This window comes from Enoplosus armatus, chromosome 9 (genome assembly GCF_043641665.1).
Source record: "Enoplosus armatus isolate fEnoArm2 chromosome 9, fEnoArm2.hap1, whole genome shotgun sequence".
Classification (NCBI taxonomy): domain Eukaryota; kingdom Metazoa; phylum Chordata; class Actinopteri; order Centrarchiformes; family Enoplosidae; genus Enoplosus; species Enoplosus armatus.
In genome coordinates this window covers 3,457,036-3,475,084 of record NC_092188.1, presented here as the reverse complement: position 1 = coordinate 3,475,084, position 18,049 = coordinate 3,457,036, and the positions used below count along the sequence as shown (strand labels likewise).

Sequence of the window (18,049 nt, the reverse complement as noted above, 5' to 3'; positions counted from 1 at the left end):
TATTTCACTAAACAAGACATTTATTACAACCTGGTTTTCAGCAGCACACATCCTGGCCAAGGCTTAGTGCCCTCACTTCCATCTTCAATACAACCATGAGATTGTAATCGCAGTAGGCCTTAAGCCAAACATACAAACATAGGTGCAACACTGTGTTATTGTACTGCTGTCAAAATATCGGCGTACCACAGACTAAACATCAGGGGGATCCAGCCGGCCGTGTGGCTTGACAGATGTAGTGTGAGAACAACAAGGGACCGCTACAAGGAACTGTTAAGGAAAATCATTTTCACATGACACTTCATGAGAAAACTCCAGGACTGTGAGATTCATTTGAGGACATTAAATACAAGACCAGATTTAAGTTCTTGAAACCTACCTTGAAATTGGTTATTTATAACTTTATAAACTTCCAATTGGGGTTTCCATCAGAGCAGGAAATTAGATTTTAGCATTGGAGACCAAATCCCAAAACTGACTAGCTGCTTTTGCTTTTCTTTTTCACCACCCGACTGAACCTTCCAACTACTCGGTTGGTCATTACCTCCTCTTAAGTTATGCCTCCAGTCCGATTCAGTCCAGTTTTCCAAATTTTTGTGGAAAGTTCGGCCATGAGCCAACAAACAAAAGCTTGCTTTATGGTTGTGCATTAAGGGGCTACATGTGTAGGCTCTGAAGCTACATCAGCTATGCGTCAAGGCAACAGCGGCTACGCAGACCACAATAACTGTGACTGGCTGCTTGTGTTTCCTCCTACAAGTCTCTGTCTCTGTTGGAGATTGTTGAGAGTGGAGACAACATTAAGGAGGTGGACGAAAGGCTCAGTTATCGTCTCCTTTTGGGTAGCACACATCTCCACTGTAAGCGTTCAAAACCTACGGCACGGACGTCTACAGCAGTTTAACCCCTTGCAGCTTAAAATCCAGCTAAATGATTACGGTTTGGTGAGGCTTTGGATCCAATAGCTCCACCGTGTGACCACTTTTCATCCAATCAGATTTGGTAGATAACATATTTTTGGTCAAATTGCAATTCAAGTTTAATGACACGAGCACATATCAAGTGTGAGCTATTCTGCAAAATTTGATGTCACTTGGCTTATGGGTGGAGCTACAGCAACATGACAAATTCAATTGGCCATATTTCTGGTCACGGCTCTGAATCATTGGAAAGTTATCCAAACTATCCCCCTAAATGATTTAGATAATATCCAAAAATCATAGCCACGAGCAGCCTGCTGATCTACTACCATACGTATGTTGACGCAGATCCACATTTTAATTTTTTTTTATTGGTAAAATCATTTTGATTGTTTAGCCTTGGCATAGATACATGCCATGTAAGTGCTTTTCTGTGTGACTGGAGCCGCAGATTCATTCATCAGCCTCAGCTAACCAGCATTTTGGGGCAACTGGTGGGATTTTCCCTGGTCTGAATACACTGTGTGCTATTCCGCAGTTATTTTCCACCGCACCCAACCAGATAAGCATGTGTACCGAGAGTTCCCCGCAAATGAAAGCTAAAGCAGAGCAGGAAGGTGAACTCCACAGAAAAACAATCTTTGATGAGGCCTGTTAAATGAAAGCATTATCCCTGCAGAGCGGTGCTTACCCACGACCATAACTGAAGAGCTGGAAGAAAACTCAAACCAGGACTGCTGTGGGTGGTCAGAAACAGCTCAAAACCAAGTGGCAAAACAAACACACACGTATGTTTTGCCCTTACTCTGAGTGATTGAATGTTTACAAACTAATTATGAAGAACTGGCTTACATTAATCTTCCATAAGAACATGCCGTCTGTTTGTAACAGTAATTCTCTCTTGGAATGTCATTCCCAAATTGTCTGTAAGAGCCTGCGTCAAGTCACATCAGCGCAAACAGCGTGCTTGCTGGTCTTTTTAATCTAAGAAATCAAAGCTGAGTAAACATCGCTTTGGTATGTCTAATTCCTTGAGCCAAACTCCAGCGGTCAAGTTTCACACATACCGACACACATCTGGAGCACTCTCGGCATGGAAGATCAAGCTTGATATCCAGCACATGTTGCGGCAGTGCGAGTCTCTCCAAAGGCTCTGACCCTAACACTCTACAAATACACCACCGAGGAGGGGAGTGATCCCCGGGCTTCTGTCTGTATGGAGATGTCAGGATTCCACCGAGGGAGCCCAAGTGCTCTCATCCATGTTTCCAGGGGGATCTTAGATAAAGTTTAAAGACATAATTGTCAGAACGAAGACAAGTACTTCGGCAAGCAGCAGGAGAAAAACTATGTGAAGGGACAGGGTGGATATTGGGCTTGTATTCTGATGTGAAGTGCAGTAGATCAACAAGAAGACTCGCCAAATCTGTCAGCTCACGAAATGCCACGTCGTTTCTTATCTGCGCTGCTTTGCTTTCTTTAAAGTCATCTACTGTTCGTTCAGTTAAGCATCACTTCAAAAACAGTCAATATCGAGTGTTTTTTCTTCCTTACTTAACTTTTTTCTTCAGCTGTCAATTGACCTAGACTAGCCAAAGAGTCTAATTGCATGCAATTTCAGTAATCACGTCTGTCTCGTAATGGAGACAGCTCCTCATTTTGAGAAAGTGGGATGACGAAAGTCTCTCAGAGTGCATTAAAGGTTCCAACACTCTTTCATCACAGAAAATATAACACCAGTCACTTATTCATCTGAGGACAATTGTTGGATTTACTCAGAGAAAGGTCAGGAGTGTGCTGAGACATTAGAGACGGCAGCCATCACTGATCTCCCTTGACCCCACCAGGGTGCGAATACATAGGTGTCGCAGCAAGAGCCTCAGTAGCTTGTGTTGAGTTTCACCTGTCTCCCCTGTTGGACCCAAACAGGATAAGCTGCGTACGTCGCCTGACAGATGCAGTGGGAGAAAAAGTGTGGACAAAGACCTCTGGAGAAATAATTTTCCCTTGGCCCTTCATTTAGAAAATTCCCCAGGAGTGTGTAATTCATTTTAAGAGAATTAACTGAAAGACCAGATTTCAGTTATGGAACTGCAGTGAAACCTAATTGTTTATGACTTTCTAAACTTTGGCTTTGAATGACTTTGACTCTTTTAGCCATGCTAGTTGTAGCTCTGGGAATGGCAATGTCAGTCGGCCGGTTGGTCGGTCGATCCACCTCTTTGTTTCCAACTGAAATATCTCAACTCTTCCGTGGATTGCTATGAAATGTTGTGCATACATTCGTGGCCCCCAAAGGATGAATTCCTCTGACTTTGGAGATCCCCAGGCTTCATCTAGCGCCACCAACAGATCAGGTCTGGCACAAAACTGCATGACTACCATGAAATGTGGAACAAAATTGAATTGTAATAACTTTGGTGATCCCCTAACTTTCCGTTTAGCACCATCATCAGGTCAAACTTTTAACCTGTCCAATACTTTGGTTTATGACAAAATATCTACAAACATATCGACACTGTCATCAGCCTCAACAGTACAGCTTTTTGCACAACTTTCCCGCCCCTGATTTCTTTCATGCAATGCTGTGCCTCTCCACTCGCTTATTCAGCAGAAGACAACTGTTGGATTTAGCCTGAGAAAAGTCGGGAGTGTGTTGAAACCACAGAGACGACAGCCTTCCCTGATCTCCCTTGACCCCAGCGAGGGTACAACTCCACGAGTGTCACAGCAAGATCTTCACTGGGTCGTGTACAGTTTCACCTGTCTGCCTTTCAGACCTAGATCTGAACAGGTAGAGGAGAATAGACCTATAGAGCCCTCTCCTTTTCTTCCTCCCTCCCCTCCCTCTTCTCCTTTCTCTCCCTCTCTTTTCTTCCCCGGCCGGCTAATCTCTTCTCAGGTTTAGGATTCCCGGTCCGGGCCCTTTGAGGAGGAGGAAATATGGGGTTGGGTAAACATCAGGGCTCTCACTGCAGGGATTACAACACCCATATATCACCGTGACAACTCCCTTTTCAGCGGATGACAAGTCGCCAGGACCCTGTGCGAGGAGGGATCCAATGACACTTCCTATCGCCGCTGCAGACAGTGATAGCGTATACCGTCACCGTTTTCACAACATCGCGTCTTTATTCGTTTATGAGGCTCCGGTGTCTGCATATTCTCAGCCAACATCTCGGCTTGAGGTTTTCACACATTATCGCACCTGATGTTTGGCTTGTGGGCATCTTCAGAGAGGTAACCACACAAACGGAAAAAGACTCTAGAGAAGTGCTTTGATCACATGTCCTTTCAGAGAGACTGCTGTTCATTGTCCTTGACTCCATTTCACTCTCTCCTCTTGACGAAGCGAAGTGGCACGCACAGCGACACGCTGCTGGATGCATTGTGCCTCAGCGTTTAGGTGTTACTCTGAATAATGTGAAACCATAGTCAGGCCTCATTTGAGAAAATCCACTTTTTATCCAAAAAGACATCACTAAAAAGGTCAATGAGATGGATCATTTTCCCAGCCTCTCTGGTACAAACACAATTCCATGTGCTCATGCATTTTAACTGTCAAAGGTTAAAATTCAATTAGCCAAATGGCCGTACTTTTCCAAAGGGGTGGGTGCGTCCAATAATTCCTCAGAGTGATACATAATGCGAAGCGAGGGACACTTAAATGTTCTCCACGCTTGTTCTTCTCACTGGTGTGCAGTTGACAACTACCAGTGGTGTCAGAGCAGAGAGTGAAATCATTTAGGGAGGAACAAAAGGGACTCAGGGTTTATGGTGGATCATCTTTAACAAGGTTTTCTTGTACTGACGTCATATTTTGTTTTACTGTCGATGGCAAATTCAAAGCATCAGAAAATGTCAAAACTTGAGTTTTCATCTAGTTTATAAGAACTGCTGACAACGCTAGTCTAGTTGCATTCAAAAATTAAAATCACATTTAGATTCTTGCCTGAAAAATTACACGAAGAGTCACAGCAACAGTATTGCTTTAGAACATGCACTCAAGTAGTATTGTATACTGGCAGCATGTCTCAGTAACGGTGCTCTGAACTGAGCAGATAAATCCAGAAAAGTAAGCTTCTCTGACTGCACAAATATTATTCTTAGCTTTCATAAGAAACTACCTGACACAAAGCCTCACTGATGCCAGGATAAAACTGAGCTTCTGGTCCAAAAGTACTTTAGCCAACTTTACTCCGAAGCCGAGAGCATCGGAGCAGCGAACAGAAACGAGTCGCGCTGACCTGCCTCGCATTGTCCCTCGCTGTGCTGCTCTCCGTTTCCATTACCCTTCTCAACTTCAGTAGGTTTTGGGAGTTAGATCATTTTGCGACGAGACTCTGTTTGTAAAGTTTACAGCCTGCCGTGTTGTTGCTGACGCAGCTAAAAAAGAGTTGGCTCTGGGTCTTCTCGGCTGATGAGGCCTAGTTTGGTCAATGTTTGACAACACGATGAAGTCTCTCCAAAAGTCAGAAACCAGGACACATTGTTGATGTGGTCCAATGAGCTGCTTTGTACTGAATGAAGAATCACAGATTGAGCTGTTTCTCAGTGTGGCTGAAGCTGGTACACACACACACACACATATATACACACACATAAGTGCATTAACTGTCAAATGTTTAAAACTGTGGACGGCATCAAAACTAAATGTTTTCAGTGTTTCTGCTAGTTTCCCTTACAAAGATGCTTTGTGACTTCTGAACAGGAAAACTTGACCTTTCTTCTTTGCAGGGAACAGAAAATGTGATCCAGGCTGTTTTGTCGTGGGGAAAACACAACACGCCAGCCTCCATGAGATGAAGATGAAAATCATCATCTGGATGTTGAAAATGCTAAATTCCATGGCAAACAATCCTGAGTTATACTCAGTCATACCATCTCTCATACACTCACAGTGCCCTCTCAGATGTTTATGGTTTTCATAGGGCAGTTTTTCTTGTTTTAATTAAAGCAACAAACATGAAACAAGAAAAACTGCATTTTTAAGCATCCGCACAGATTTAATGCATCTTTCACCAATCAGACTGATTGCCTGAAAATGTTCACTATGTGTGCATTATTGCCTGCTGTCAGATCTTTTTTTTTTATTAAAGCCAAAGAGATAAAACAAACTTATAATTTGAGCAATATTCATATATACTGTACGGCTGACAGAGGAAGTGTTGGCAGGCATCTCGACAAGTATGAATAAGGCCATCTGGGAAGAATTATCCTCATTATAACAAAAAGCTAACAGTGATTTACACAAGGCTGTATTCTGCTGTTCCACCATCTCATAACGATAAGCATTTTATCATGGTGAAACACGCATTATCTCCACGTCCACTCCTTTCCCCTTTTCTCTGTTCTCTCTGCGGCGTTGAAGCAGGATGACTAATTAACAGCCTTTGTCTCCATAATTCAGAGGAAAAGCATGATGTCCAACATCCGATGAGCTGAATCAAACTCACATGTGGGCCGACAGCGTATAACGAATGTCTCACTATCAAGAATACATCTCGTTTTAATTAGGCGGCACTGTGACGTCAAGGCCCGACGCATGATGCCGAATCACTGACCACAGAAGCCCGGCCGTCCTCCTTCAGCTCATCCGTCACGTTGTCTTTTGCAGGAGTAAATAGACCCGACCTGCTCAAACGTCCCGTTGCCCGAGGCACAGAGGCTTTTACAATTGATTTGTGAAGCGATGCGGCTGCCAAGAAACCTCATTTATCACACTGCTGCAGTCAGTCGTGAATATAAATCACGATGGATGTCATATTTAAGGCCAAGAACTGCATGAATATTCAACATTTGTGTTAGGTTTGCCCTGCACATCTGGCCCAAATGTTGTGATTTGACTTGACAGCTTTGGTAGCATGAATCCTGACATTTCTCACTGTGCTGGATGAATAATTCCACCTTATATAATCCTGTAATTACTGAGCAGTCAGTTATGGATTTCAGGTCAACCGCATCCACCCTGATGACTCCAGTGCACACTTGGCAGGCCTCGCTGCGGATTCCCATGACAGCTCAACCGTGGAGGTTCGGTCTACACGTGCGGCGGTTGAGCTGCTTTAAAGCTAAAGCACCTCTGCATCCTTTTCATCCCTCCGTTGTTCAGTTGAAACAATGCGACGTATAACACATGTGGCGGGAGGTGAAAAGTTCACATCCTGTCCTCTCAATCACACCAGCGGGCACACATTTATTCCTGCTCGCACATAAAAAAAAAAAAAAATAGAAGACACGCCCGTCTAAGCGTGCGCACACACTCACACATAAAGATGGGGGATAAAAGACAGCAACTCTGCCTGAAGCATAAAAGCATGACAAGACACTTAAATGACATTTCCCCTTTTGTTTTTTTTGGCCTCTCTTAAATGTGCATTCACAGCACAGGAACTCTGAGCTCACTTCAGCAGGAAATAAAAGAAGAAGATGGGGAAAGACCGAGAGCTTACCTTTGACTGATGAAGCTGGATGCCGTAAAGGAGAATATTTCGGTGCTTGGCTGCAGAGGCCAGGTCCACGATGGCTGCTGGCTCTACCATCCCCCCTCTGATGGACAGCTCATCTGAACTGCTCAAATGCACCTATCAAAACAAAAAAGGGCCACCGCGCCCAATCAGAAAACGCTTGCCAATAGCGAGGATCTCTTTTTCTGGGGCAATTACAGCTCATTGTTCACGCAGTCGTTTAAACATGTTGCAACTCAATACGCCTGTTTATTTAAGGCTGTGTTCAGAGAAGACGTGCTGTGCTGACAGTAAACACAGGTTGGTTGATACACAGTCCTCTCTGAGGATATAATGATTCCCTAATTCAGTTGTAAATCTCAAGGGCCTCTAGGGGTTATTTTCTCCAATTAGGACACATTGGTTCACATTATTGTGTCATCCCTAAGAATATCCAAAGCTTAGCCGGTTTCCATAACCGTCCCACTGACAGAAACTCAACTCAAGATTTATCCACTGCAATTATTTTGTCATATATCCTTAAAAACTGTGGCAGTGAGACGCAATCGTCAGGAGAATGGCTTCAAATGTGTCAAGACATCTGCTCTAAACGTGCTATTATTACATTTCTACTGGAATATCAATCAGATGTTCGCTGTCATCAGGTGAAGCTCAATTTGAAGACTGATTATTCAGCACATTAGCTGGTGTTTAAACCTCCAGACCGCCAGTTCATATGAGTCTACTGGAACGCTGACGCCACAGTGACGTTTGTGCCGACGATATCCAAAATACAAACTGAGTTTTTATTTTATCTACACTGTCATATTCATTAAGAGTGAGTTACACACGTTAACATCTTGAAACCGCCCATTAAAACCCCTCATGTCTACCTTTGGCCACTGGGCAGGTTTACTGGGAAGGTTAAAGGAGAGCTATATTCTGAAAAATAGCTGCTTGACGGGGCATTTTTTGGCTACTTACAACAAGACATCACTTCAAGATATTCACACAGCAACTACTACAGAGTGATAACAGAAACTGGCTTTGTGCTGTCGTTTTTATAGCTTTACCAGAAATCCACCGAAGAAGAAGAAACAAACTTTCCTTCATCCTAAAGAGAAATGCATCCACAAGACATGTTCTGCTCTTTGATTAGATTCCCTCAAACTCATTTTATGTTATTCTTGGAACTCACTAACGCGGGGCAAAAAATAAAACTGCAACACTTAATTTAACTGACGATGTACGACAAAGTAAACGAATAAGGCGGAGGCAATAGCTTACTATTGCACGTAGACTTCAGTCACAGATTCATGACACCTCACAGCAGAAGGTGGTAATATCAACAACGTGGGGTTCCTTCTTTGAGTACTTTGCTGAAGGCCACAGCACCTCGTTTTCACAGGCTGTTTGAAACAGTGACCTTCGTCAGCCAGTCTGCCTCTCTGCCCTCGAGGCTACCACCTACACTTCAAACTCAGTTATCCCTCCGCTGATCACTACCATGTGATAAATAAACGGGGTACGTGTGCACTCTAACAGCAGCTGCCCCTGCAAAAACAAAGGTAAGAAAAAAACACTTTGGCGCTGATCTAAGCCTCGTCACTTACAACCGTGAAACTCCGAAGCTGCTTCACGTTTCTCGTAGTCACAACTTCTTGAGTTCACACACTTTCTAACGTGACCCATGAAATCAGGTGAGACGGAGGGAGAAGTCAACTTTGAGGACCGGATTGTTTTCCCACTGTGGCTTAAATTCATGGACACAGCAGCTTTTAATATGGTTTTATAATCTGATATATAATCTACGTCACGTTATTTCTTGTTTATTTTTTCTATTAATCAATTTGGTTTATAAAAGTATAAAGAAAATTGTAATTTGAGAATCTGGAACCAGCAACGTTTATCGCATTTTTGTTTGATAAATGACTGATTATTATGAATTGTTGTTGATTCTGTTGATTGATTAATCAGCTAATTATTTCTTGTGATTTGTTTTAACTTAATTTAGTGTTACAGGACTTAAGAGAGTAGAAAAGAATAGAACACAACAAAAAACTTTGTACAGCTCACTTCAGTGGAGTAATGCTGCGTGACATCTGCAGTGATTGGCGGCCTCTGTAGGTTTGTTTCTTTCTTATTATCTGGCACTTGCTCTGTGTGTTAGTTGAAGAGGTCAATTTTCCAAATTAAAAGAGGATAAACAGGCCCCTTTTTCAGAAATATTTAAATGTTTCTTTCAGATTTGATCTGTTTGTTTTAGGTTTCTCTCAGGTCAGCCTCGGATGGTAAGCGAGGCCGAGCTGCAGCGCTCTCCCGGGAGGTGTACGGTTTCCTACAGCTACAGAGCTCATCAAGGGACCCGAGGTGGACTACAGGTGACGTTTTTACAAGCTTTCGAAAAAAAGAACAGGTTTGGCTCACTGTGTAGTACATGTACCTCGAAGAAACTGAATCTGTGCTGTGCCAGATGTCTGTATTCACGAACACGCAGAGAAAAGTTCATTCAAAGTGTGGGAAATGATACGGAGACGTGCTTAACTTCCAGAACATGAAACTTCTCCACTGGTTTACAAATCTGTCCTTCAGACAACAGGAGCAGCCAACTCACAGCAAGGAAGGGAGACAGTCTGAGGAGTCTGAGGAGTCTGAGGAGCGCAGGAGAGACGTAGATGTGTGACTCCAATGATGGCAAAGACGGTCTGTCAGTATGTCCACCACTGTGGTCCGGACATAAATATCTCAACAATTATTGGATGGAGTGCTGTGAAATTTTCCCAGCGACTCTGGTGATACCTGGCTTTTCATCTAGAGCCTCCATGAGGTTCCCTTTTGTGGTGGATTTGGATGGATTGCCATGTCCCCCTCAGGATGAATTGTAATCACTTTGGTGATCCCTTAACTTTTTTTCCTGTGCCATCATCAGGTCAAAATTATGATTTGTCTAATACTTCATACTCCAGCGCTACAAAACTAATGACATTCCCATCAGCTTCAGCTCTACTTTGTGTTTAGTGCTAACAAGCAAACGCCGTACGTTAGCATGCCTGTCTACTCTGTACACTCTTTTTTGGAAATCCATGGCTGCAGCATCTGCGTGTGAGCTCACCCAAATGACGACCAGCGGGTGGAGAAGAGCCCGATTCGTTGCCTCCAAATCTGTCAGTATGGCCTCCACTTCAGACAGGCAAGAACGATTGACCTGCAGACCAAAGAAATCAAAACCTAGATAAGAACTTTTGAAACAAAGATGACTTTTTTTTTTCTCCATGATGACCAGCAAGATAAGAAGTATGCTAGAAGCTTTCAGAGATTCCAGACACTCCTTTGGCCAGAACAGATCATGAATATTTACATGGACATATTTTCATTTCTCAAAAAAAGTTGCGCTTAAAATGGGAACTCACAGAAACCTGGATGAAGTTCCACTCCTTTAACAGATACCTGGCGTTTTCTCCCATCAGGTCTGGGACGACATCCAGTTCCTGTAAGACGGACATACGCTGATGTTAAATATTCAGTTCCGCTTGTTACGAGATCCTGAGTGATAACACTTAAAGCCAGAGCTGCAGTGCCCGGGTCCTAATGCATCTGACGTCGAGTGACTGATTGACTTCAGTGCTCAAAGGTCAAGAGCCTTCTGGTTTTTGTTCCAGCCACTTCTTCAGTCATTTAGTGTGAGAGTACACCCACCTGTTTTCCTGACATGAGTGATTAGAGAAAAACATTACATTACATACACTCATGGAGTACGCAACTGAGTGACATATTTCCATCAACTGTAATCAGAAGCTTATTAGAACAAATGGAAGAGATAAAAAAAAAGACGTTTCTGGGCTCCTTTATACTTCTGAACTGGCAGGAAAATTCAGTCATATGCAAACGCCGGGGACGGCGTTCAGACACAAGCCAACTTAAATTTCATTACGCTGCAAATTGAGTCAAGGGCCGACGTACGGCCAAGAATCGTGAAAGCTTTTTTGCTCAAAGAACCAGGACATTTAGGTCCTGATCTTTCCATTCAGTTTTGGCGTTGGCTGACGAGTGACGTGAAGCAACCGGATAGCACGCCGTGTCCACCGTGTCCGTCTTACATTCATCTTTGTTGTAGTGCCTCTAATTACAGCCTGGTGCTACAATTTCACACACGCAGGAAATAAACACAGAAATAAACATCCACAGTCTGAGTTTGCCGTTTAGATACAGTTGTTCTACCCATTAAAACAACAGAAAGAAATTGGAAATGTGAGATGGGTATGGGAAACATATGTCGGAGGGTTAATTGGTCTTGAAAGATAACTGCCCATGGCTTCAGGAGGAAAATCATTTCAGTCTGAAATGTAGATTTGCAGTGTTTAAAAAAAAATGGACATGATCTAAACCAGGTTGGGCATGAAATCCCAGAGTACGAGTGTTTATTTAAATTTAGGCACAGCCTGCAGAGCCAAGAAGCCACAGAGGCTCGATGACCGAACCTCTCTGAGGACACAGGAAGGAAAGCAAGGTTGCAACCCGCTGAGACTAATTTTAAACGTGTTCAGGAAGAGTCTGAGTTTTAGTCATTTCAGTGTCTGTGGGTCGAATTTAAAACAATGTGTTCAAACATTAAAAATAACATAATATTTGTGTATTTTGGCTACTTAGGGGATGTAGAATTAAACTGTAACTGACATTATCTCTTTATAAAGTTGTTGTGGCAAACGTCAGCGAACAGTAGTAACAGAGCGACAATAGAATTCATTTGGAGTCGTGTTTCTGGCCACCTGACAAATTAAAGTCCAATCTTCTCACTTTTTTTTTTTTAGCTCCAGTTTGGTCTCCGTTAAGTCCTGAGGGAATTGATTACAGGGCCGGGAGTTCGATCCCCACCTCCTCCTGTCCACATGTCAATGTGTCCTTTGGCAAGACACTGGACCCCAAATTGCTCCTGAGGGTCGGCCAGCATCCTGCGTGGTAGCTCGCTGCCGTCGGTGTGTGAGTGTGTGGTGTTCAGCAAATGTTACATGGGCTGGTATTGAAAATGTTTTTGTTCAGACCGAGTCTAGCTGCTAGCAGCTCTGTATTTAGGCACTGTGCTAAAGGCTAACGTCAGAATGCTAACATCCTGGCTATAACGGCTGATGTTTAGGTATAATGTTTACCATGTTCACCATCTTAGTTTAGCCTGTAAGAATGCTAACATTTGCTAATTACTTGGTGGGCTTCATCCTCTGGGGACCGTGAATGTCTGTACAGAATTTCATGGCGTTCCATCCAATAGTAGTTGAGATATTTGTTTTTAGTTTCTTTTAAGCTTCTTGGTAGATGAGAGCAGCAGAGAAAGGAGAGAAAACGAATGACACAAATCATGGGCCAGATCCAAACTTATGTGGAGATTATTATGTCTGATATATTTACCTTATTCAATATTTGAGTGTGTGATGGCATCAACATGGGAAACTAACAGTAGCAAACGCCACAGTTACTGCTGATGTAAATGTAATGACTGTGTATTTACCACATTTAAAAGGTCAAGTCTACTCTTGACTAAACTTTTGTAAATTGCTAGCACAACTCGGAGCCCATTACTCACTATCAGTGGCTGACAGGCAAAAAAAAAGCTCTTTTCCTGATGTGGTGTTTGCTCAACAATACTCCTTGCTCTCTGTCTAAATGACAGATCCTCTTATAGGTTGAAGTTAATCATTGAAAACCGACGAGTGTCTTTGATCTGGGCTGGATATGAGAATATTATCATATATCAAGATAAACAGATTAGCGATAAGAGAGGGAGAATACAGAGGAGGTGATTTAGCTTGTTTTTTTTTATGTAATACTTCTTTCCTCGCTTATGTTAGGTGCCCATAAAACATCCACTCGTCTGGATTTAGCCTTTGATGCAAATTCACTGAGGCCAAATGTTTGAATAATTGATGGCCCATAATTATGTAACAGAAGGGGAAAATAGGAAAGTGATGGCCTGCAAAGACTGGTTCAACATGGAGGAAGGTTTTCAATTCTACGCAGATTTTTAGTATTTTGCACAACAGATTGGTTTATCTGTTTATCTTGATCATTTAGGCAGGTGTGTGGAGGGACACAACGGCACAGTAATGCTTAAAATGTGGTCACAAATTAGACATTAAGACCTTGATCAGATCCTTGGCATTGATAGTATCTGTAACTGAAACTAGAGATGGTTTATTGAACTGACAATTTAACGCACTAGAGAAGATTATCACACCGTTTAAACTTTCACAAAAACTATCTTGATCACAATAACCGTGTGTAGCCATTAATAGGAGAACTTCTTCTGAGCTACGAAGCAGCAGTAACTGTAAATAAAGAAAAAAAAAAAAAACTGCTTCCTCCTGGATTGCGGTATTTTCAGGAGATTCATTTTTCTATAAATTTTGCAACTGACAACTTTTCTTTTTTCTCTGTAAGGCTGGATTTAAACTACACCGAATGTATCTCTCAGACAACATCCTGCTGAGAGAATCCCTTAATCACATTCTTGTGTGTCTTCTTACTCACACATGCTGCCAAATCCTCCACCTGCACGCACACACACACACACACACACACACACACACACACACACACACACACACACACACACACACACACACACACACACACACACACACTACACTACACTACACTACACTACACTGTCAGTTTTCAGCTGAGCTGGTGCGGCCCAAACCTTTCTTATCCCTGTATTAGATTCACGTAATGGCACCGGGACAAAGGTAATTCTTCATCTTCCGCTTCTTCCACTCGCCTTTCATCTCCCTCCTCCATTCTTCTTCCCTCCCAAACTCCATGAAAAGGATGTATCTGGCCGGCCACCTGAGCACAGACGGGAATGGCTCCAATCAGCCGATCCAAAGAGACTGACACCGACCCCAATCCGTCTCTGGGGCCCGGTCCAGCACCGGACAGCAAGATCCGCCCGTTTGACGCCAGGCTGATGAAGGACTTGGAGTGAGTTTAAAGGAGGATGGACTGTTTGGATCACGGTGGAACATGGAAGCACATAATGCGGCGTGCTCTAACCGCCCTCCTCCACTGTCAACAGCTACGCCCAGGGAATATATATATCAGGATGATCCAGGAAACACGTTTCTATACATGTAGCCATGTGTGGGCCATTTGTCTGCTCTGGAGATGAATAATAAGTGATGGCCATGAAGCACAAAAGGGATGGAAACAATATCGTAAACACATATCTCATGTGATCCGATGCAAAAGCCCTGTGACGTTTTGTGAAACTTATAATGTAATTAAATCTGTGTTAGAGAGGTGTTGATTCAACTCCATCCTCACTCTTGAGGCCGTACTTTGGTGTCATTTTGTTCCCACATACACAGAACATACAGGAGTGGGGAAAAGCCACACAAACTCCTTTCAGTCAAGGGTGTAGGTTTGGTTTCAGAATAAGTCAGAGGTTCTGTACCCGTAAAATAAAAAGATCTTGCATTCATACACATTTATATCAATCTCGAACTAATACTTAATAATTACTTTGCATTTCCATCTTTATCACCAGGAGCATTATCTTTGACTGATGGTCAAATCTAGCAATATTAACTCCAAACAGAAGCAGATTTTTACCTTTACCTGATAAACCTGCACATGAGGTGGCAGTGCTTTATTCAGCCCTGAGTAGTGCCTGCACATCTTCCTCTCAGGCTGACCCAGCTGGACGCAACAACCTCCAGCAATAAAATACGTTAACTTGTACAATGTATTGCCTGATAGACGGAACCCAGGGAAAAAACAAATCCCTGCCTGCTGCTTGTAAGGCTTAATTTCTGCGTCTCTCTCATCTGAATTTCATCTGCTGGGCAGTAAAAGGAGACTGTTGAGAGAGATTTTAGAGAAACAAGCTCACGCTGTTAAAGTTGTGAGGGGGTGGGTAGAACTTTGAAAAGTGAGGGGTACATGTCTCTCTGTCCCTGCCATTGAAATAAAAACATGTCCAGAAAGAAACGTGTCAACAGAAGCTTCTCGTACCACTCTTGCAGCTTAATCCACTTCGTTGAACAGTATGTTCAGTATCCAAACAACCCTCACCTCATTTAAATAAGACTGAACAGGCATCCATTATATTATGTCCACCCCCCTTAGCTGAATGAGCTCTTCCCAACCAGGTGACACAATGCACCTTCTAGCAGCCGTGCATCTTTACTGTAGGGTTAATTTGTAGACTTATTTTGCATTGAGACCAATGTCAGCAGCTGGTGAGCGTCGCTTTCTTGTTCCAAACACAGTTTTGCACAAAAGGTCGTCTTTCTGACAAACCCAAAGCTTGTTTTTGTGACATGCATTCTTCTTCCTTCTTCTTTGTAAAGAAAGGTTGCTTGAGTTAGTGGTTACATGGCTTGCTCAAGGGAAACCCGACAGTTGTTGAGGTGAAGGAGAGCATTTCACATGTGGAACCTCTGTGTGGTCTGTGCTGTCTGACTGAATATCTCAGACTGTCACTCTTTACTGTTTTGCATATGGATGTTGTTTTCCATTGTCTATTAGGAATAATTAAATGGGAGATGCTTGCAACATGGGAATTTGATGTGCCCAAAAAAAGATTAAGAGTGAAAGGGGGGATGTGAACTGTAGTGGAAACTGGGAGTCTGGCTGAACAGAGGAGGATGAGGAGGATGATGGGGTAAGAACTCATCACTAAACACTCAATTAATCAAGCAAACTCCCCCAGTGCAGGCAATGTGACTGCCATCTGCTCTCCTGCATGCAGGGGAGTGAGAGGTGGAGGTCGGGGACGGAGAGAGAAAATGAGGAGGAGGAAAGTTGCAGAGAGTGGATGTCCCAGACAGGCTCCATTAGAGGTCTGACCGCAGATGGCAAGTCTCACCACCGGGCCACCCAAGTGGAGCTTGCGTTGAGTTTGTGGGGGGATTGGAGGTACAGGGACGGGGAGATAGAGGAAAATAAAAATGGCAAACTCATGGGGATCTTCAGTAATGTTGTCATCGACATAACCAACATTTTAATCAGCTTTGGGTGTTACACTCTTACCATGTTGAGAGATTTCTGCAGGGCGTCAGCCAGCGTCACAGCTTGTGCAGATCCACCTGTGATAACACAGGCCGACTGCGAGAGAGTCTCTGAAAGAGAGAGAGACATGTGACTGGTTGAAGATGCCGTCGTAACTGCCCTTTCAACAGTGAGGGCATTCATTTACGTTAGGGCTGCAACTAAGGATTATTTTCATTATTGACTGATCTGCAGATAATTTTCCCGATTAATAGATTAATGGTTTAGTCTATAAAATATATCAAAAAAAAAAAGAACAAAAAAGTCCAAAGTGACATCTTCAAATAGCTTCTTTGGTCCGAAACCCAAAGACTCTTCATTTACTATCTTAAAAGACAAAGAAAAGCAGCAAATCCTCACATCTAAGAAGCTGAACAAGCAAATGTTTGACATTTTACTTGCTTAACTGCTTGCTCGGTTATCATTTCTTTCGACCGACTAATCAATTAATCTACTAACTGTTGCAGCTCCAATTTGCAATTAGCACAAACTGGCAAAACATCTGGCGCCATTTGTCGAGGTCAACTAGAGAAGCTATGCATGAAAAATTAACTGAATACATCACGACCAGGCTAGAAAAACTGACGCTTGAAAAAGGTTTGCGGTGTGAGTAAAGATGAATAGTCTCTATGGACGTCTTGGATAGAGTTGTGAAGCAGGAAGAGTCAATTTAATTATTTCAGCTTTTATTTCTGAGAAAGCGTCTGTGATTTTGTCACGACAGACTGCTCTAAATGCTAAAAACCAATGAGCCTTGGCCACCGTTGCCACGTAGAAGAAGTCAGTCAGAGGTTTGAATCAGGGCGATAGAGGATTAAAAACGCTTCGTCGTTGAATTTGGGAACAAAACACGTCGCCAAAGTTGCTGAATTGACCCATAATTTTAAGCTTGGTGATCGGATGTTTGCAGAAGTTCAACTGTCACGTAACATCGTCTAAAATTAATGGGACTTTTATTTATGGTATCAGGGGTGTCAGAAAAAGGTGGTCAAAAACAGAACATTAAGTTAACCATTTCTATAACGTTAAGTGTGAAACATCAACTCAGCCACTGCTGCAAAACACTGAGGACCTCTAATACGGATACCTCACTTAAAATCCAGCTATTGAAAAATCAGGATACGCACAGCCACGTGCAGGCCTGCTTGCATATACACACATGCACACACACACTGGTGCGTATGCAGGTATGTGTGAGCACACAGAAACACAAACACACACAAACTGAAACGCTCGACAATCTCTCATAATGACAGATGTGAGAACTTTCTTCCACGTCTTCTCTAAAAAACACACAATGAATTCATTCACATCAGAGGCTCTGGGAATAATCACTGCGCACCTTGTGTCATCATCAAACAGGTAACTGTTGGTCCAGGTGCTGCCGGGGTGAAATATAGGGCTGTGTTTATTTCCATTTCTCTGATTGTGATAGTCTCCCTTGCCCTGACTTGCTCTCCGTAGTATTCACAGACTTCTTACAGCCATCCTGTTCCAGCTAAGCTGAACAATGCTACAAAGAATTTCTCCCTCTGAGTAAAGTGACGGGCTATTCAACTCAAACTCTAAACTGCAGCACAAAAACAGACAAAAACCGCTCATTTCTGACCATTTAACCTGTCAGAAGACCTACTGCCTTCA

The 18,049-nt window shown here is 42.9% G+C and overlaps 1 protein-coding gene across 2 annotated transcripts in view; it reads right to left on the bottom strand.

Annotated features, from left to right (window-relative positions):
* crppa (CDP-L-ribitol pyrophosphorylase A) overlaps positions 1-18,049 on the bottom strand; it is a 43,185-nt gene that overhangs the window by 9,484 nt on the left and 15,652 nt on the right. For both annotated transcript variants that reach the window (XM_070911987.1, XM_070911988.1), the window contains 4 exons: positions 16,391-16,479; positions 10,777-10,854; positions 10,479-10,571; positions 7,373-7,504 (listed from right to left, as the gene is read on the bottom strand). In XM_070911987.1, coding sequence (XP_070768088.1) covers positions 7,373-7,504; positions 10,479-10,571; positions 10,777-10,854; positions 16,391-16,479 — 392 coding nt within the window. The remainder of the gene's footprint in view (positions 1-7,372; positions 7,505-10,478; positions 10,572-10,776; positions 10,855-16,390; positions 16,480-18,049) is intronic.